The 21,654-nt window shown below is 40.1% G+C and overlaps 1 protein-coding gene across 4 annotated transcripts in view; it reads left to right on the forward strand.

Annotated features, from left to right (window-relative positions):
* Positions 1 to 21,654, forward strand: part of LOC132828279 (high mobility group protein HMG-I/HMG-Y-like) — a 105,137-nt gene that overhangs the window by 48,096 nt on the left and 35,387 nt on the right. For all 4 annotated transcript variants that reach the window (XM_060845254.1, XM_060845252.1, XM_060845253.1 and 1 more), the window contains one exon: positions 8,505 to 8,555. In XM_060845254.1, the coding sequence (XP_060701237.1) occupies positions 8,505 to 8,555 (51 nt within the window). The remainder of the gene's footprint in view (positions 1 to 8,504; positions 8,556 to 21,654) is intronic.

Below are 21,654 nucleotides of genomic sequence, written 5' to 3' on the forward strand. Positions count from 1 at the left end.
TAAACTAATATGGCAGGGGGATGGCAACCAATTGAGGTGGTTAGTGGACAGTAAGGAGGTAGTTACTAAAGCCTGTAAGGAAGTGGGCAATGAAGTCAGCGTGACTAAGGGGAGGAATAGGCAGGAAGCAAATGATGAACACCAAGGGACAGGTGGTCTGAGGCGCATTTGTTTTAATGCGAGATGTATAGTTAGTAAGACAGATGAACTTAGGGCTTGGATTAGTACCTGGGAGCATGATGATGTTGGTATGACTGCAACTTGGTTGAGAGAAGGGCAAGATTGACAACTAAATATGTCAAGATATTGATGCTTCAGGTGAGTTAGAGAGGGAGGTAAAAAGGGTGGAGGAGTTGCATTACTGGTCAGAGAGGATATCACAGCTGTGCTGATGGAGGACTCTAGTATTGAGGCAATATGGACAGACCTCAGAAATAGGAAGGGTGCGGTAACAATGCAGGGACTGTACTACAGGCCTCCCAACAGCGAGCATGAAATGGAGGTACACATTTGTAGACAGATTACAGAAAGTTGTAGGCTCAACGGGATGATGGTGATGGGAGATTTTAATTTTTCCAACATTGACTGGAATTCACTTAGTGTTAGAGATTCAGATGCAGCCGAATTTGAAAGGAGCTTGCAGGAGGGATTTATCGAATAGTATATAAATAGTCTAACTTGCCATACTGGACCTGGTATTGGGGAATGAGCTGGTCAGGTGGTTGAAGTTTCAGTAGGGGATTACTTTGGGAATAGTGATTACAATACTGTAAGTTTTAGAATACTCATGAAGAAAGATGAGAGTGGTCCTAAAGGAAGAGTGCTGAATTGGCAAAAGGCCAACTATAGCAAAATTCAGCAGGAGCTGGAGAATGTGGATTGGGAGCAGCTGTTTGAGGGTAAATTCACATTTGACGTAGGGGAGGCTTTTAAAGAGAGGTTGATTAGAGTTCAAGACCGACCTGTCCCTGTGAAAATAAGGGCTAGAAATGGCAAGATTAGGGAACTATGGATGATAGGTGAAATTGTGAGACTGGCTAAGAGGAAAAAGGAAGAATACATAAGGTCTTGGCAACTGAAAACAGACAAAGCTTTGGAAGAATATCAGAAAGGCAGGACCAATCCGAAATGAGGAATTAAGAGGGCTAAAAATCTTGAGCATACCGGGTTAAAGAAAATCTCAAAGGCTTTTATTTGTATATAAGGAGCAAGAGGGTAACTAGAGAAAGGGTTGGCCAACTCAAGTACAAAGGAGCGAAGTTCTACATATGGTCAGAGAAAATTAGTGAGATTCTTACCGAATACTTTGCATCGGTATTCACTGAGGGGAGGAACATGATGGATGTTGAGGTTAGGGATAGATATTTGATTACTCTAGGTCAAGTTGGCATAAGAAGGGGGCAAGTGTTGGGTATTCTAAAAGGCGTTAAGGTGGCCAAGTCCCCAGGTCCGAATGGGATCTATCCCAGGTTACCGAGGGAAGCGAGAGCGGAAATAGCTGGGGCCTTAGCAGATATCTTTGCACCATCCTTGAATAAGGATGAGGTTCTGGAGGACTGGAGAATTGCTAATGTTGTCCTCTTGTTTTAGAAGGGTAGCGAGGATAATCCAGATAATTATAGATCAGTGAGCTTGGCGTCTGTGGTAGGGAAGCTACTGGAGAAGATACTGAGGGATATGATCTGTTTACATTTGGAAGAAAATGGGCTTATCAGTGATAGGCAGCATTACTTTGTGCAGGGCAGGTCATGTCATACCAATTTAATAAAATTCTTGGAGGAAGTGACAAAGTTGTTTGAAGGAAGGACTTTAGATGTCATATATGTGGACTGCAGTAAGGCACTTGATAAGATTCCCCATGGTAGGCTGATGGTGAAAGTGAAGTCGCATGAGGTCCAGGGTGTACTAACTAAATGGATAGAGAACTGACAAGGCACCCGGAGACGAGCAGTAGTAGAATGGAGTTTCTCAAAATGGAGTATTGTGACTAGTGATGTTCCACAGCAATCTGTGCTGGGACCACTTGTGTGTGATATACATAAATGATTTGGAGGAAGGTATAGGTGGTCTGATTGGCAAGTTTGCAGATGACATGAAGATTGGTGGAGTAGCAGATAGTGAAGGGGACTGTCAGAGAATTCAGCGGAATACAAATAGATTGGCCAGTTGTGTGAAGAAATGGCAGCTAGAGTTCAATCCAGGCAAATGCGTGATGATGCATTTTGGAAGATTCAATTCAAGAGTGAACTTTACAGTTAATGAAAAAGTCCTTTTGAAAAAATTGATGCACAGAGAGGTCTGGGTGCTCTGGTCCATTGAACCCTGAAGATGGCAATACAGATCAATAAAGCAGTGAAGAATGCATACAGCATGCTTTCTTTCATTAGGCAAGGTATTGAGTACAAGAATTGGCAAGTCATGTTACAGTGGTATAGGACTTTGGTTCAGCCACATTTGGAATACTGTGTACAGTTCTGGTTGCAACATTGCCGATAGGATGTGGATGCTTTGGACAGGGTACAGAGGAGGTTCATCAGGATGTTGTCTGGTATGGAGGGTGCAAGCTGTGGAGAGTGGTTGAGTAGATGAGGATTATTTTCATTGGAGGTTGAGGGGGAATCTGATTGAGGTCTACAAAATCATGAGAGGTATAGACAGGATGGATAGCAAGAAGCTTTTTCCCAGAGTGGGATCTCAATTACTAGGTGTCATAAGTTCAAGGTGAGAGGGGAAATGTTTTAAGGGAGTTATGCATGGAAAGTTCTTTACACAGAGGGTGGTGTATGTCTGGAACACGTTGCTAGCAGAGGTGGTATTGGCAGGCATGATAGCATCATTTAAGGTGTATCTAGACAGATACATGAATGGGTGGGTTCAGAAGGATACAGATCCTTGGAAAATAGACGACCGGTTTAGATAGAGGATCTGGATTGATGCTGGCTTGGATGGCTGAAAGGTCTGTTTCTGTGCTGTAATTTCTTTGTTCTTTGTTTTATAATACATGCCATGGTGCAGTGATGTGAGAGATAGCCTTATTGGATCCTTTTTGGCTATGATCGAATAGGCAAGAGTGGAACTACCAGCAAATTTGATGTTTATGTATGTTAATATTTAGGTAAATTTAATATGAAGAAATGTCCCCAGTGACAACAGGACAATGTACAGAGCAGAGAGGGATGAGATGACCATATCAACAGGCTCAGGGAGGACTGAAAGAATATTGCACCATGATCACAATGACACAATACAATATTTTCTGAGATAATTTCAGTGGCCTGCAGAAACCTAATTTGAAAGATTCAAATTTCATAAAATAAGTAAACAAAGGATTTTACAGAATCGTGTGACAGTAAAACAAAGAGAAATGGGTGTCAGAGGAATAGAAGGGAAGAGACTAAACTATGTTCAGATGAAGAAAGACATGACACAATTTCTTTGACAGCAGAGGAATGTTCTTGGCAGTCTGTTGCTGATTTTAAGTGAAAGATATTTGAGTCCTTCATTTTGCAAATGAACTGCACTCTACCTTAATAAGTTCTTGGTAACGCTTGAGTATGTAAACAAATGTTTAACTTTAATTTCTATCCATTAGTGGACATTTTGCCGTTTAGAGAAACACTCTCTCTATGTCTAGTTTGCAAATTTATTTTCAAGATCTCTTGTTGGAATTTGAATTTAGTATGTAATGAACGCACACTGTCCTGTTGAACTGTTGTATTTCTTGGCTGTTTAATGAATAACTGTTTCAAACCAACTAGCCATTTGTTCTGATGACTTGAATTCAGATCAGATGCTGTTCAATGTACTTCCAGTCTTCCAGTGGAGATTGGGGCATGCCACATGTCACATAAAGGACAAGTAAATGCAATGTTTTGTTTTATTCATTCCTGGGATCTGGGCATTGCTGACTGTGCCAGTGTTTATTGTCCATCCTTGATTATCCTAGAGAATATAGCGGTGAGCTGCCTTCGTGAACTGCCACAGCTCTTGTGATGTAGGGGCACCTTTCATGCTTTAGGAAGGAAGCTGCAGGATTTTTACCCAGCCACAGTAAAGGAATAGCAATACGAGTTTTGGTTAGAATGGTAGTGACTTGTGTCAACTGCCTTTGTACTTATAGTTGGCTGTTGGTTTGGAAGGTGCAGATGGAGGAGCTTTGGTGAGTAGCTATGATGCATCTTGTAGATGGTACACACCGCTGCTACAGTAGTGAAAGGCGTGCATGATGAAGGTGACGGATGGGTGCTGGTAAAGTGGGCTGCTTTGTCCTAGATGGTGTCAAACTTCTTGAGTATTGTTGGAGCTGCACACATGCTCCTGACTTGTGCTTTGTAGATGGTGGACAGACACTGAGGAGTTACAGGTATTGTTATAACCAAATTTTAATAAAAAGCAATGCTCATATGTGTTATTCCCATTTTTTTTCTGTTGCAAAATCATTGAATATTTTCAATTACTCAGCAAGACCTATCATTAAAGAAATTTCCCAGGAGGATGGAGAAAGTCAGGCCACTAAGTCACTAGAATCATTTTGGTGAACAGTATGAAATGTTGAACTCTCTTGTAAATCATATTTGATTTTAGTTATATTGTAATCACAATATTAATTTACATTTTACATTTTATTATTAATATTTCTTTCCCTCACTAGTCCAGAATGTTATGAATTATATATGTAAAATCTTCAGATGATTTCCTCCTGTAGTTAGCGATTAAATGTGGCTTAAAATTGCCTTTGAAGATCCTAAACATGAATTCAATTGTGGGAAAATGTATTTCCTTTAAAAGCATGAAAGTGATGAAGCTCCAAAATCTCATGGCTAAGAATGTTACTTTTTAAAGAATATTTATATATTATTGAGAATAATATGTCACCATTTTAAAAAATACACATTTTTAAAGTACATTTTAATTGTGGTCAATTAGACTGCACAAATCCTCTTAAGACTTATTTGCATGTCTGGCTCATTAAATCTGTGGAATGGAAGTACATTTTGTGGTTCTGTGTGGCGTTATTGTGGTCAGTTATACAAGCCAAAATTTCTGTTCTTGGATTTTTTTCATGCTAGGTCAGCATCCCCACCGACCTGAATCATCCTGGCCCTAATGTGTAACTTGTTATTTTTCACTGATTGAAATGAAAATTGTGTTTGTTATTAGTGCACAAACATAAATAATTCTGGAAAGAGAATGAAGAATTAGATACAATATTATGTAGGATGTGACAATATGAGATTACATTTCGCCTGGAGAAGCTCTTTTATGTTGTAAAGAACCAGATTAGATTTGAGATTGATCTACATAGCAGTCTATAATTGTAATGTCAAAAACAATGAAATTTCACAAGTTTGTCAAGTCTGTAACAGCATTAATGCTATCAGAATAGCTTAAAACTGAGTATTACTTTTGTCTGCTAATACACAACGATTTCTATCAAATTCCATCATATATTTCCAAGAATGATGTGTAGTTATCAAAAAGTTTCTTTTAAGCAGAAAGTTTAGGAAGTACTTAGTGCAAGATGTTCGATTGTACATTCAAGTTTCATTCGCATCCACTTAAAATAACCCTTGAGATATTAACATGTTGTTCTTCTACTGGGAGAGTCCATTGCCAAGCCCAACCTCACCTTCAGGTATGTAAGCAAATATACATGTGTGCACACATTTCAGCCATTTCCGGATAGCAGTCAGGAGCAGGAAGCCTGGTTGATTTCTCTCTCTCTGTCCAATTAAAAAAAGCACCAAAACCAATTAGTGTTAAATCACTGCCTTAGCAAAGATAAGCTAGTTGCAAAAAGATTGAACCTAGTTTGTCCCGATTCATGTGGCTCAAATGTACACAGGACTTCCTAACCCAGTAATTAGTCAATCTTTGCAGAAGTTTTAAAGGGACTACTGTAACAATAGAATAATGTGCATAATGGAGCAAAACTAAAAACATTTTTGTTTGGTGAGGTGTTCCATTTGCAATATTTAAGAATGAGAATAATAGATTTTTGCAATGTTTGTAGCCTGGTCTATTTCCATTAAGCTGCTAAACTAACATAGAAATTCGGCTTATTGTGTTATTTGTCCTGGAATCCTTGGTGGGCAATTAGTGAGACATTGACAATTTTAAGGTGAAGTGTTAAATAATTATGAAAGGTCTCATTTACGTAATTTTCTAACTCACAAAATGTTAGAAAAATTGTAAGTATTTTGGCTAATTTCAACTTTTTTACTATTTGTCTTCCATTCTGGGATGCTTTCACCGTTTAAGCCTAATATTTCTCTCATGCTGCCTTTTTGTATCTTTTCAGTCTGGCTGTAAGTCCAAAACCTCCACTGAAAGCAGCCTGGCTAAATATTCCGTATAAGTGCGATTGTAAATTCTTATCCTTGTTCGTTGCCTTGTCCTTTTCACAGCCTTTAATATAGTAAGATGCTTCATGTTGATTTATTACTCTGCGATTAAACTCCAAGAAAGTACTTGTTTTAAATTCCATTGCTACCTATTGCCTTCATCCATATTCCAGTGAGCCCAACATCTCTTCTACTGGATTCTTCTCTTGTGCCTCCATAGCTTGGTTTGATGCAAGATACTAACCTTCCTGCATCAATAACACACAATACACAATTCATTGCTCTATTTTGTTGCTGACTCAGCCTGAATTAGTGGTGGATAACTGCCTGCTTGCTAACAAGCTAAGTTTAAAACTCTCTTTCTAAGTCTAAGACTATCCTTTCCATCCTAGAAACGTTATGTCCTTCGTTTCTACTTTGTCCCAGTGAAATATTTTCAATCACCTCTTTGTCACTGAGCAATTGACAATTGATACGATCCACACAGAATTCAGAAGTTCCATTCTCTGCAAATGCCATTTAATCCAAAACTTCAACTTTTGCATCCAAGATTAAATGAATCAGCATTGTTCTCAACAACATCTGCTACCTCTCATTCCAAATCAATTCATTGAAAATTAGCATTCTTATTTACAAATTTCTCGGTGGACTTAATGTATTCAAACCTGCAACAAATTCTATTTTTCTGCTTCATCCTCAATAGTCCTGAGGTTTGAAAAGCATCTTTCCAGTTATTCTGCATTTTTGATTCCTGTTCCTACTTGTGACTACTGTTTCTATTCCAGAAGATGTGCTATCTTGGTGTGTCATGCTCATCTGCTCTCTCATATCCATTGTGATGGCTGTGATCTAACTGCACCTAATTTGATCCTATCTTGCTATTGTTCACTTACTGGAACTCTGCTAATTTCAGCTGTGAGCAAATGGCTGAAATACTGACTTTTTATTTTTGGATGTCACCGTGTCTTTTTAAAGTACTTGTTTATGTCTCTTACAGTCTGTAGCTGGAATTTTATACATTGTCTTAACATTCACAACTGAGAGCCCTCTATTTCCATTCCTGAAATTTATTGTTGTCCAAGTTTCTAAGGCATACAGGAAACTGGGTAGAATGTAACAACATCTTTTGAGTTATACTTTTTCCTTGTCACAAACTTGTGTTCTTGTGGTTGTTAACACATCCTTCATCTTCACAATATGGCTTCTGGCTATCTTTGTCCTTCTCACTTTGGCAGCTCATCCATCACCTTCTGTTTAGTCTTTGTCATAAATGGACAAACTTTTATTTTCATGTGTTCATTGGATGTGGGATGGGGAGCTGATCAAATGGTCTGCTTTATCCTTGGTAATATTGAGCATTTTTGCTATTATTGGAGCTCCACCTGAGGCAAGTGGAGTGCATTCTATCTCACTTCTGCCTTCGGCCTTATGGTGTTCAGGGTTTGAGGACACTAGGTGACTCAATTGCCTCAGAATTCCTAGCCTCTGACGTATTCTCTGAACTTCTGCTGCAATATTTATATGGCTGGTCCGGTTCATCAGGAGTTTCAATGATAATAATGGCGATGATAATAATGTTGAATGTCAAGTGGAGATGGTTAATATTTCTTTTGTTTGAGACTGTCATTGCCCAGTACTTGTGTGTTGCAAATATTACTGGCCATTTATTGGCTGAATTCTGAATGTTGTCCAAGTCTAGTGTGATACTAAAATCATCAATCTTTCTAGCAATGCAGCCTTCTAACTAAAATTATTTTTGTCTTTTTGCAGTTCAACTGCAATCCTTATCCAAATTTCTCGAATTTACTTGGCCTATGATATTTTGTGGATGCTCGTCTGATTCCATAAGTTACACCATGTTTTCAGCGAACCAGAAGTTTGTCAAACTTGGGGCACACACTAGTTATAGATTACAAATGCTTTCCTGAATTCCTCCACTACGTTCCATCCATTCCCATTTATCATCTCCATGATTTTCAATTTTGGTCGTACTCACGATAAAGATTGCGAAGCTTGAGATTTTTGTTTTGCTACATGATAGCTACTGTGTAAATTCAAGTTTATTTCTGCAATGACTGCTGTGAGAAATGAACAGCTTGGCATACCAAAAACACACCATCATTGCTTTGCATTCTAATTATGTTTTCCATGGAATTCCAGAAAGGTGAAACGTCAGGAACAAAAAAACCCAGAGGTAGACCAAGAAAAAGGGTAAGCAATTTTGTTTTCCCTTTTTTGAAAAAAGAGCATTTATTCACTAACAGTGTTTGCTATCTTTCTACATTTTAAATCCTGCTTTGAATGTGCTTGGGTAATGTTGTTTTCTCAAAGCCTTGTAAATCTTTCGTACACCTCCAAAAGTTTTATTTTCCATTAATCCAGTATTCAGCATAAGTGAAATATGCATTATTTATTGCTATCTGTCATACCAAGCTAGGTTTCTTTAGCTCTGAGCTTATTTATTTGTCTTGCATGTGAAGTCAAGTCTGCCGTGCTTATTGTCCACCTGCTACAAAATATGAAACATGCAACTACCTGGAGCATTATCATTGTTATAATTGAAGTAACAGTAACTGGCAGTTAATTTAAGGCAACTAATTCAATGTGTACATTCTTCCTTCTGATTCTGCTGTATTTTTATCAACTAACTGTTATTCTTATTTTACATGTTACTATTTACTTTTTGAGTGCAGAGTGTTTTGTTTAAGGGCCATTTGTAGCATTTGGGTCAGGCTGCAATGCGGGGTATATTGGTGATGGTATCAGCAGTGTACAGTGATGATCTGTTGGACACCATCCCCATTGTTTAAAGTTAATATTAGATTATGGGCACATCTCCTTGGCCTACGGCATGCAAAGGATGAAAAGCAGAGGAGATGTCAAGCAGGACAAGCTGCCAGAAAAGAGAAGAGAGAAGGACTTTGAGCAAGAAGGTTATATTATTTGGGAAATAAATCTCATTTTGATGCTTAGTGAGGAGCGGTGTGCTATTTATGTGATTTGAATAACAATATCCACATTGAATGCTGCCACTTTCTGTAGTCACATTTGCAAACTTAGATATGGTAAGGGCAGCATCGTCAGTGGTTGACTGTGGCTTTGAATTTTTACGTGTGGATTCTTTGCATCCAGAGCAAACAACATGTGAAATATCTTCACTATTCATACATGCATAAGGAAATCCATTAAAGTTGTGTATTTGCGGAAAGGGGGATGTCATAAAAACAGAAACTGCTGGAAAAACTCAGCAGGTTTTGCAGCATCTGTGAAGAGAAAACAGAGTTAATATTTTGGGCCAAGTGACCTCTTCAGGGATGTATTTCATTGCTGTCTTGCCAGAGAGAAGCAGGCAGAATGAGCACGTACTTTATCAAAGATAATGGGCTTCTCCATGGTGGAGGGTGCCACTGATGACTCGCATATTATTTTATTGATTCTGCATGTCAACTCTGAGGGAGGAGAGTCATTTCTGGTTGTGCTACATCTCCGTGTCCAGTTACCATGCAGGGTCAATGCCTGGGTTATCCAAACAGGTTGTCGATGGCCTTATTCTGTGGCATTCATCTGTGTCCTCTTGATTGAATTAGCACCTATAACCACAGGGTAAGCACTGAGTGATGAGGACTGTTGTTTAGAGCCAAAGTTCATGGAACTGACACTAGCTTTACACAAACTGAAGTCCCCCAGTGAAGTGTGCAACCACTCAACAGCACACCAATTATTGAATTTATGCAGTGCATCTTACAAATTGTACACACTGCTGCAACTGAGTGTCGGTGGTGGGGGGGAGGGGGTAGTAAATGCTTATGGTTCTGGTCTGTGCACAGTAATTGGGTAAATTAGCAGGCAGCAAGTGTTACTTACGCTTGAATCACTACCTATGCCTATTTTCAGAACCTGCCTGATTTAATCCCTATTAAATTACATTTTATCTATTTTAAACCTGTCCCTGCAAATAAAGTAGTTTTAGAGCTCTTGCTGAATGGAAACTAGAAACCACTGAAACATCGTTGATGTACAAAACATACACCAAGCATTCTTATGTTTGGTGCCATTCACAAATTTGAACAAATTCTTGCTATTGTAGTAACTTGCATTTATGCTGACCAGTTGAAATTAGACGTTGGGTGAATTGATTTATTTCCTCTTTCAATGAACAGGGTATTATTCTATGAAGCTGCCAAATGATATACATTTATGTCATACTATGAGGAGATTCAAAGATGCATAAATGAGAATTGATTCAAAACTTAATGAGAGAGGACACAGTGGACTGAACCTTAGATTTTGTTTTGGCTAAGTACAAAGTTGTGTCAAGTTTTTTTTTAGAGGGTATGTTGCTGTGAGGCCTCGTGAGTTACCTCGCCCTGTCTTACCAAACGTGCCTTATTTATTACCGTCATGTTACTGTGGTGTTTGTTCCATCTGATTTTTCCCCATCTTACCACACTGTTCCTGGAACAAATGATCAGTCAGCCAATATCCCAGAATTTCTCAATGTCTGCTGTACTCGCAAAACCCATCGTGCACCAGAACAAATACTGTCATTCTTAATCTGCCCTGCATGGTTCATGACATGTGCCCCAGGCCAGACAAACATGAGTTTTTTTTTAAACCTTTATTTGTAGGACGTGAGCATTGCTGGCTGGCAAGCATTTATTTCTAGTCCGTAGTTGCCACTGAGACAGTGCTGTTGAAGATTTTAATCCAGTGACAGTGAAGGAATGGTAATGAATTCCATGTCAGATGGTGAGTGGCTTGGAGGGGAACTTGCAGGTGGTGGTATTCCCTTGTATCTGCTGCCCTTGTCCTTCTAGATGGAAATGGTTGTCGGTTTGAAATATGCTGTTTAAGGAGCCTTGGTAAATTTATGCAGTGCATCTTATAAGTTGTACATTGCTGTGACTGAGTGTCGGTGGTGGAGGGATTAAATGCTTATGGATATGGTAACAGTCAAGCGGACTGCATTGTCCTGGATGGTGTCAAGCTTCTTTAGTGGTGTTGGAGCTGTACTCATCTAGGCAAGTGGAGAGTATTCTATTGCACTCCTGACTTGTGCCTTGTAGATGATTGACAGGCTTTAGGGAATCAGGAGGTGAGTTATTCGCCGCAGTATTCCCAGCCTTTGACCTGCTCTTGTAGCCATTATGTTTATGTGACGACTCCAGTTGAATTTCTGGTCAGTGGCAACCCCAAAGATGTTGATAATGGGGATTCAGTGATGTCAACACCATTGAATGTCAATGGGCAGTGGTTAGATGATTTCTTAATGGAGATGGTCATTGCCTGACACTTGTGTGACGTGAATGTTACTTGCCACTTGTCAGTCCAAGCTGGATATTGTCCAGGTCTGATTGTATTTCACCATGGATTGTTCAATACCTGAGGAGTCATGAAAAGTGCTGAACATTGTGCTGTCATGGTGAATATCCCCACTTCTGTCCTTTTTTAATGTGGACGGAATGTCATTGATGAAGTAGCTTAAGATGGTTGAACCAAGGAGAATCATATGATGTATTCCTGCAAAGATGTCCTGGAGTTGAGATGACTGACCTCAAGCAACCACTACCATTTTCCTCTGTGCCAAGTATGGCTCCAACCACTGGAGAGTTTGCCCTCTATACCATTAACGCAGTTTTGGTGGGTCTCCATGATACCATTACTAGTTCAAATGCCATCTTGATGTCATATCACCTCTGGAATTCAGCTGTTTTGTCCATGTTTGAACCAAGGCTTTAATGATGTCAGGAGCGAAGTAGCCATGGCAGAATGCAAACTCAATGTCACTGAGCAGGTTATTGCTGAGCTGGTGCTGCTTGATAGTACTGTTGATGACACCTCCTATCACTTTAGTAATGATCGACTCATGGGATGTTAATTGGCCAAACTGGAATTTTCTTACTTTCTATGTATAAAATGACATACCTGAGCAATTTTCCACATTATTGGGTAGATACCAAAGTTGTAAGTGTACTAGAAGAATTTAACTAGGGGACTGGCAAGTGGTGGAGCACAAGTATTCAGTACTATTGCCAGAATGTTGTCAAGAGCCATGGCCTTTGCAGTATCCAGTGCTTCCAATCATTTTTTGATATGATACGGAGTGATTCACATTGGCTGAAAGACGAGCATCTGTGTTTCTGGAGATAACTGGTGGAGATCTTCTACTTGAGTACTTATAGTTGAAGATTGCTGCAAACACTTCAGCTGTTTCTTTTGCACTGATGTGTTAAGTTCTTCCATCATTTAAGGATGGGGATATTTGTGGAACCTCCTTGTCCAGTGAGTTGTTTAATTGACCACCACTATGCACATCACTAGATATGGCAGAATTTTATCCGTTGGTGTGGGATTGCTTAGTTGTCTCTATCAGTTGCTGCTTATGTTGTTTGGCATGCAAATAGTCCTGTTTAGTATATTCATCAGGCTGGCACCTAATTTTTTTAGGTATGCCTGGTGCTGTTCCTGACTTCCCCTCCTGCACTGTCTGTTGAACCAGGCTTGATCCCCTGACTTAATGGTGTAATTGATGAGATATGTATAGGCCATGAATTTGCACATTGTACTGGGGAACAATTCCACTGCTGTTGATAGCTGACTGCAACTTATGGATACCAATCGTGAGGACTTTGTCTCCACAAGAACTGTGCAATAATCCCTCTTATCAATACTGTCGTAGACAAATGCATCTCCAGCTGGCAGATTGATAAGGATGAGATCAAGAATGTGTTCCGTAATGTTGGTTCCCTTACCACCTGCCACAAACACAGTATAGCAGCTATGTGGATTAGATTACTTAGTGTGGAAACATGCCCTTCAGTCCAACAAGTCCACTCCGACCCTCCGATGAACAACCCACCCAGACTCATTCCCTTACATTTACCCCTTCACCTAACACTACGGGCAATTTAGCATGTCCAATTCACCTAACCTGCACATTTTTGGACTGTGGGAGGAAACCGGAGCACCGGGAGGAAACCCATGCAGATACTGGGAGAACGTGCAAACTCCACACAGACAGTTGCGTGAGCCAGAATTGAACCCGGCTCTCTGGTGCTGTGAAACAGCAGTGCTAACCACCGTGCCACCCCCAGCTTTAAGACCCAACCAGCTCGGTCAGTAATACTGCTGCAAAGCCAGTCTTGCTGGTGGACTTTGAATTCTTCCATCCAGACTACATCTTGTGACCTTGCCAAGGTCAGTGCTTCCTCCAAATGTTCAACATGGCAGAGTACTGATTCATCAGCTGAATAGCTAGCAGGAGTTTCCTTACCCATGTTTAATCTGAAGCCATGAGACTTCATGGTGTCTGGAGTCAATGTTGCAGATTCCCAGGTTAGCTTCCTCTCAACTGTATACCAATGTACTGCCACCTCTGGGTCTGTCCTGCTGGTGGTACAGGATATATCCAAGGATGGCGATGGTGGTGCCAGGACATTATAAGTTGTGATTCCATGAGTATGTCTGTGTCAGGCTGTTGCTTGAGTGGGCAAGATTTCCAATTTTGGCAATAGCCTCCAGATGTTGGAAAGGAGAACTTTGCAGGGTCAACAAGGCTGTTTCTGCAGTTGTGTTTTCCTTGCCTAAGTTGATGCATCCGTCCGGTTTCATTTCTTTGTTGCGACATAGTAGCGATTATACAACTGAGTGCTTGCTCGGCCATTTCGGAGAGCAGTGAGAGGCAACACATTGCTGTACCTGGAGGCAAATGTAGGCCAAGCCAGGTAAGTATGGCAGATTTCCTTCGCTGAGGGGCATTACTGAGGCAGTTGGATTTTTTCCAACAGTGGATGATGGCTTCATTGCCATCAGTAGATTTTTAATTCCAGTGTTTTTTATTGAATTTATCTGCCATGGCAGGATTCGAACCAGGTTCTCCAGAGCATTAACTGATTTTCAGAATTAATAGTCTAGCGATAATACCACTAGATCACCTCCCTATATAACTGTGTCTCTGTTGGAGGCAGGGCCTTAGGGGTCCTTTTGAATAGGTGGTGCCAAAGTGGGAGTCAGTCTTTTCTCAAGGGCAGCAGTTGAGGTCAAGACACTGGAATGCCGGTCAGAACGGAGGTTCCACCCCCAGTTTAAAGTATTCTAAATTGTCTGGAGGAATGTCCAAAACACTAGGAAGAAAGTCGATGCCTTCTGCCAAGGTAAGTTCTACCATCTTCTGTTATACTGTCGACTCGCCCAATCTCTCTGCTACTGGTCCCACCTTCAACAAAACTCCTGTTCTACCACTGTCATTAACACCTGCAAACTGCAACCCCCCCCCCCACCCCCCCACTGTCCCCCAACCAGCCCAAGCCCTGACACTACAAACCCTGCCTGTTGTCTGTGCTGCTTGGGCCGCCTCTCCACCTGCACCAACAGTAATTGTTCTGCAACCCACTTCCATTTCACATTATCTGCCTGTTTCTCATTCTGTGAGGAAAACAGCCCACAATAGGGCAGAAAGAGACAAAGCGAATGGTGTGCTGCCCATCATTCAGCTACTCACCACTTACAAAGAGAGGATCCTGACTCTGACCATCCCAAGCAAGGCCTGAACTGGTATAAGAGGTTGCCTTACTGTGCTGGAAACACCTGAACAAAGTTTCTTTCTGAATTTGACTGAGGCCTGCCCACAATGGTGACAAGCGTCTTGGCTTTGCACTAAATTGCATGGCCAGACAGCAGTAATGTGAACTATATGTAACTGTGGGAACAAAGCTGAAGAAAGCAAGCCAAAGGAAGCTGTAAGTATCCAGTTAGGCTCAGAATGAGTGAGCTTTGTTGAGAACAAGTAAAGAGCTTGGAGTTGCAGCCTGGTCGGGTCCATGAGCTGGGTGCTTGTCTTTCAGTACAGTGCTGCAAAAATACAATGATAATTACTTGTATAAGCATGGGATGCACCATGGGGTGCAGAACTGCAGAACTATCCTGCAAGTGAAATAGAGACATGTCAGGAAGATTGTGAGAGTTGGACAAATGTCTTTGGATCCAGTGTCTTTGGATGTGTGGTCCATAATGCTGGTGTTCACAGAGTATGTTCTGTGAGTTGAAACCTGGTTTTCATCACGGTGAGTTAAATCCTCCAGGTCTTTGCTCTGGTTTCCTATTGAATTTTCCCAACATGGTGCTTGTGTGGTGAGTTCGTTGGGATGGGAGGCTGAATATTAATGAGGCATCAATTGGCAACTCACTGCTCCTAGGAAGGATCTTGCCGAGCCACTTCTGAAAAGTGTAAAAGGTGGCATGGTTTGCTCTCTGTCGAGGTGGACCTTCATTACCACATGTCTCGTCGTAGTATATGTCGCTTAGATGATTACAAGATTCTGGCTAACATTGTTATCAGTCATACAGTTTTTAATGGAGATGAGCTTACAGTAATAAAAACTTACATTTATATACCACTGTTAGATATTAAAGTTTCTCAGGATGCTTCGTGGTAGTGCTGTAAGAGTGTGACACTGAACTACACAAGAAGATATTAGTTCAGATGACTAAAAATTTGCTCAGTTAAATATTTTTTAACGAGGATCTTGTAGGAGGAAAGCAAGGCAGAGAGGAGGAGAGATTTTGTAATTATTTGTTGTAGGTGATTGAGGTAAAAGAACTTCGGATGTTTCAAGAATAGAAAGAGCAAAAGGAAAGTTAAAACTAGTAAAACAAGAGAAATAACAATGAAAAATTCCTCAATCAGGTGCAGCTACTCAGGGTTCTTTTTTAACCAAAAGAAGGTGCTAAATGGGTGCATTGATGATAAGTCAAGATTGTCTGTGTCTGTCTGTCTGTCTGTTTGTCTGTCTGGATTTGGCACTCAAGTTTCATTTCAAGTTATGGTAATAAACAATTAAACTTTTCTGAAGATGCAAAACCAAATATTAACAGCTTTCACATTCAAGTATTGATTTAATTTTTGTGAAGGAGTATGTGTCTGTTCCTCACACCCACTTCTCTTGAAGATTTGAGGTACTTTGGCTGGCAGAGTTACAAAATGGCTCAGCAACCAGGTTCTCTGTGGCACTCCAGGCCTCCTGAAAAAGGTCCAGCACAGCAACTATTCTCTGTTGCTGAATCTTCAGAGAATTTCCATTATAACACTTGCTTGAATGCAGTAAAAGCTTGGTGGCAAATTTCAGAAAGCTTCTTCATATATTTCAGAGGTCTCCCGTCTCGAGGTGATGCCCAGTGCAGACTCATCTGCCCTTACTGCATTTCATTTTTTTCTCTTTATCTGCTTTGGAAGGACTGTAATGCTGAACTTTTTAACTTTTGTTTTTATTTGTCTAATTTATATCTACCCTTTGTACTTAAAATGCCACCGGAAATGACGACTTTGTATACTTTTCAGGGTACTCATGTATCCTGTACTTGAGTATATATGAAAACAAAGCTTACTTCTAATTCTATTTCACAATTACACAGTACTGAACATTAAAATGGTGAATATCCCTTTTAAGGTTCTTAACTTCAAATAACTAGTGTTTCAAATTGACAATATTGCCATAGATTTTCTCTCATTCATTCACGAGATGAAGGTATCGCTGGCTTGCCCAGCATTTATTGTCCGTCCCTAATTGCCCAATGGCCAGTTAAGAGTCAACCACATTGCTGTGTGTCTGGAGGGATGAGGGGGAGACCAGGCAAAGATTATAATTTCCTTTCCTGTTGAATGTGGTCTTTGAGTAGTTAGACTTTTGGATTATGTCTGATTTACCATGTTTTGCCTGCTTCAATTCTATAGGTTCATGGTTGACTCTATTTGGAGCACTATGCTCAGTTTCATTTATTCTTCCTCTAAGCTATCACCAGGCTCATCTCAAGCTTGTGGTCGAATTCCTGCTTCTTTGGCCCATTCCTATAAAACAAATAATATCTGAACGTTCCTTCTTGGCTTCCTAGCTGGAGTAATAGAGATGGTTCAGTCTTCTCAGTCATTGACTCCAATTTTAACAAATTGCTGTCTAAATCCTTTTCAAAAAAACAATCCTCTGATTGTGTCCCCTTGTAAACTATTTTTTCATCTCCAATTTTGTTTTTCCTTATATCCCAGATGCGGCGATCTTATAGAACCTTATAAAATATTGAGGGGTATAGATAGGGTTAATGGCAGTTGTCTTTTCCCTAGGATGGGAGATTTCAAGACTAGGGGGCACAGTTTCGATGTGAGGGGAGATTTAAACATGACATTACATGACAGGCAAATATTTTACAAGGAGGTTGGTTCATATGTCGAATGAACTTGTAGAGGAAGTGGTGGATGTGGGTACAATTACAATGTTTCAATGGCATTTTGACATGTACATAATTAGGAAGGTTTGGAGGGATTTAGACCAGAAACAGGAAAGTGGGGTTTGTTTAGTTCAGCATGGACTGGTTGGACCGAGGGTTCTGCTTCCGTGCTATATGACGCTATAACTTCTATGTGAATCCCAATAATTAACTTCTGGGAGTTGCAGTAATCTAACAACCCGAACAAAGTCAGAGTGACATATTTGGTGAATAGAATGGTCTTTCCATGCTTAAACTCCTTGATTTTTCTTACAAGAATCACTATAGGATCCACCTTGTATCGATTCTATTGCCCAGCTCCATGACATAATTATCTGATTGCTCACAGCATCTCAAGTAATTATTTGCTATTCCACTTTCTTACAATACAACATATTGTTGTTTGATGTTATCTGCAGGTATGAAGTCAAACTTCACATGGAGAGGCAGTTTGAGCCTTTCACCACAATCCTTAAGCCCTCTCCCACCCATGTGTCACCTTGAGATTTTGACTTCCTGCCTTGGGTGATCTATAATTTACACCAGCTAAAACTGGAATGATCGATGGCATTGACTTCAGTTGCTACCACAAATTCTATAACCGTGTAATCGGTTCCATCCACTCTTCCTGACCACTTTTTCCTGAACCATATAACATCCTGTTTCATCACATGGGCTGCTACTTTCACCTCTGAATCATAACATAACTTGACCCTTACCTCAGCCCATCTTTTGTTGAAATCCTAATCCATTCCTAATTCACCTGTGAACTTAATTATTTCAAGGCTGTCCTGCCTGGTTTTCCATCCTCTACCTAAAAAAATGCCAATTAATCTAAAATAATGTTGGCATTTTCTATACTGTGTCAAGAGTGTGGTGCTGGAAAAGCTCAGCAGGTCAGGCAGCATCCGAGGAGCAGGCAAATCCATGGTTTGGACAAGAGCCCTTTTTGAAGGGCTTATGCCCGAAACGTCGATTCTCCTACTCCTCGGATGTTGCCTGACCTGCTGTGCCTTTCCAGCACCACACTCTTGGCTCTGATCTCCTGCATCTGCAGTCCTCACTTTCTCCTAGTTTTCTATACTGCATCAATTTCTGCTCACCTTACATATTGTCTTTTACCCGACAACTGGCAATTAGCCATTCACAGCTTACATTCTGTCTTTCTACTTTCCAAACCTAGTTAAAATCCACCTCTCTGACTAAAGTTAATCTCAACATATTTTTCTGTTTATGAAACTGTGAATCACCTTTGGATGTTTTTGTACATTGAAGGGGTATTATGAATATAGGTTATTTTTAGTTGCTTTTATATAACTGCAGTTGCCAAGGAGCTGCTTTTCAAGTGGACAGTCAATTTTTCCAGCCACAGCTATGCTGTTTTCCGGACCCCTGCACAGATACTACGGACAGGGTCTGGAAAAGCTGACATCCTTACAAATAGTCAACAGTTGGTAACCATGCCTTATGTATTTGCATTTCCCTAAATTTACTGCTGGGTTTGGTTTGTCTATCAGCTTTAAATTATTATCCATTCAAATTACTGTGAAATGTTTAGCCAAAGCTGAGTAATGGATGGTATGCTGAAAGATATTTCAGGATATGGAAAAATGAAATCTGAATTATGGAATGTGATCGCAAAATACCAGTAAATATAGAGTCAGAGATGTACAGCGTGGAAACAGACCCTTCGGTCCAACCCGTCCATGCCGATCAGATATCCCAACCCAATCTAGTCCCATCTACCAGCACCTGGCCCATATCCCTCCAAACCCTTCCTATTCATGTAACCATCCAAATGCCTCTTAAATGTTGCAATTGTACCGGCCTCCATCACTTCCTCTGGCAGCTCATTCCATAAACGTACCACCCTCTGCATGAAAAAGTTGCCCCTTAGGTCTCTATTATATCTTGCCCCTCTCACCCTAAACCTACGCCCTCTAGTTCTGGACTCCCCGACCCCAGGGAAAAGACTTTGCCTATTTACCCTATCCATGCCACTCATAATTTTGTAAATCTCTATAAGGTCACCCCTCAGCCTCTGACCCTCCAGGGAAAACAGCCCTAGCCTCTTCAGCCTCTCCCTATATCTTAAAACGTTATGTAGTAAGGAAATTCAAGTTGTTAAATTTACCTTTAAAACACTAGCCATGGCCAAAGACCTTTTATGTGGGGCTGTTTTTTTCTGGTTAATGTTGTCAGGTTAGGTTTTGATGTCAGGTCAGATTTTCCAAGTTTCTATTGCTTCAGTTTTATAGATTCATGGTTGGACCTCATCTGGAGTACTATACTCAGTTCTGTTCACCTCATCTTAGAAAGGACAAATTAAACTTACTGCAGGTGCAATGCAGTTTATACTGGAATAATACTGAGGCTTAAAATGTTAAATTATAAGAACCGGTTGCTTGAACATGTTTTATGTACTATTAAATTTGAAAGATCAGGAGCTGATCTATTAAGGTAATTGTCATGTTAAAAGGATTTAATACCGTAGACGGAGAAATGATTTCCTATGTTTGGGCAATTGAGAAAAAGATAACATAATTAAAAGTTAGAGATAAAGTATTGAAGGATAAATTCTGGGATCACAGAAACCTGTGTGAGACCTTGAAAAAGATTCTTGGAACACTATACCCCATCCTCTTCCAAATGCTGTGAATGCTAGGATAATTGGAGCTTCCAAGATTGATAGATGCTGATTGGTCTTTATTGGTTTCGAATTTTGGTAAGTTAAGTTGGGTACATGGAATTCAGGTGTAGACCTCAGTCATAATCAATTGAATGGCATAACAGGCTCAAAGGACTAACTGACTGACTTTCTTTCGAATGTACCTTGGTGCCTAAGTTTATCCACAAAGGATTATTCATCACTGCATTGGCATTTCTCTTTCCAGGAAAGTTGTTTAAAAGGATTTTATGTTCTGCTTCCAGGAGGTACATGCCATTGGTAAAATAATGCTAATGAAATGAAAACAAATGCAAGGATGTTCCTGACCAGTGAATTCTGATACTACAATTGGGCTTAATAAAACCCTAATAGCAGAAGGGAATGTCATTGAGGTCCTTTGAATTCCAGCTATGTCTACATTAATGTTAATTCTACAAAAGTACTGACTCTTAAAAATCACTGGTGTTATTTCGCATTTCAAACCAGACATCCAGCCAATTGAGCTAACTAACCTCCACTGTCTCCGAGAAATGGGGATGGGGGCACCTGTGTGATGCTAATTGTCAAAGGGCAGGCAAAATAAATTTGGGAGACTCCTATTTTACCAGTGTGCTAATTCAGGTATCCTTTTTATTTTTTTAAGAGCAAAATTCCCTGTGATTCAAAAAATACCAAATTCCTCTACTGTTGTGTTCACTCATTTCCCCATGCATCTGCCCATCTTCATCGCCTGTTTCCCAATACACTAAAGTTAAAATTTATGTTTGGGTCTGGTCCCATTTTAGCACATCTTTGTCCTTAAGCCTCCAAATGCCAGTCTACCTTTTGATGGTATTCCAGTTCTACATCTCTTAGTAATCCTCCTCCACCCCTCACATACTCGCATACAACACAGTCCTAGAGTTTCTAAACCTCTTCACTTTGCTGCTTTACTCCCAAGTTTTTTTATTATGTTTCTTTCGAACCTAACATTCTGGCTACACTGACCATTTCATTTTACCTATTAATGTACAATTAGTGTTCTGTTGTCACGCAATCCTGTGTAAAACATCTTGGGCCATTTCATTCCATTAAATATGCTAAAAGAATCATGGTGTTATAGAAGTATAAAATATTTTTGGTTTGACAAAAATTTGGAGATTAGACTGGAATAAACATGGTAATGCAAAGTGTCATGAACTACGTTAGCATTTTATCTGCCTTCTTTTTGTCTGTGTTTTTGGAAGTTTGTTATTACCTATTACCTATAGCTCCAGTGTACAAATGTTTGAAGTCTAGCTCTCATCTCTTCTATCAACTGTTGTCACTGAGGTAAACTACTGCAGTTATTGTCAGCCTCAAGTACACAGCAATGCTGGAATTAACAAATCATTGTAAAAAGATGTA

This window comes from Hemiscyllium ocellatum, chromosome 26, assembly GCF_020745735.1.
Source record: "Hemiscyllium ocellatum isolate sHemOce1 chromosome 26, sHemOce1.pat.X.cur, whole genome shotgun sequence".
Lineage (NCBI taxonomy): Eukaryota > Metazoa > Chordata > Chondrichthyes > Orectolobiformes > Hemiscylliidae > Hemiscyllium > Hemiscyllium ocellatum.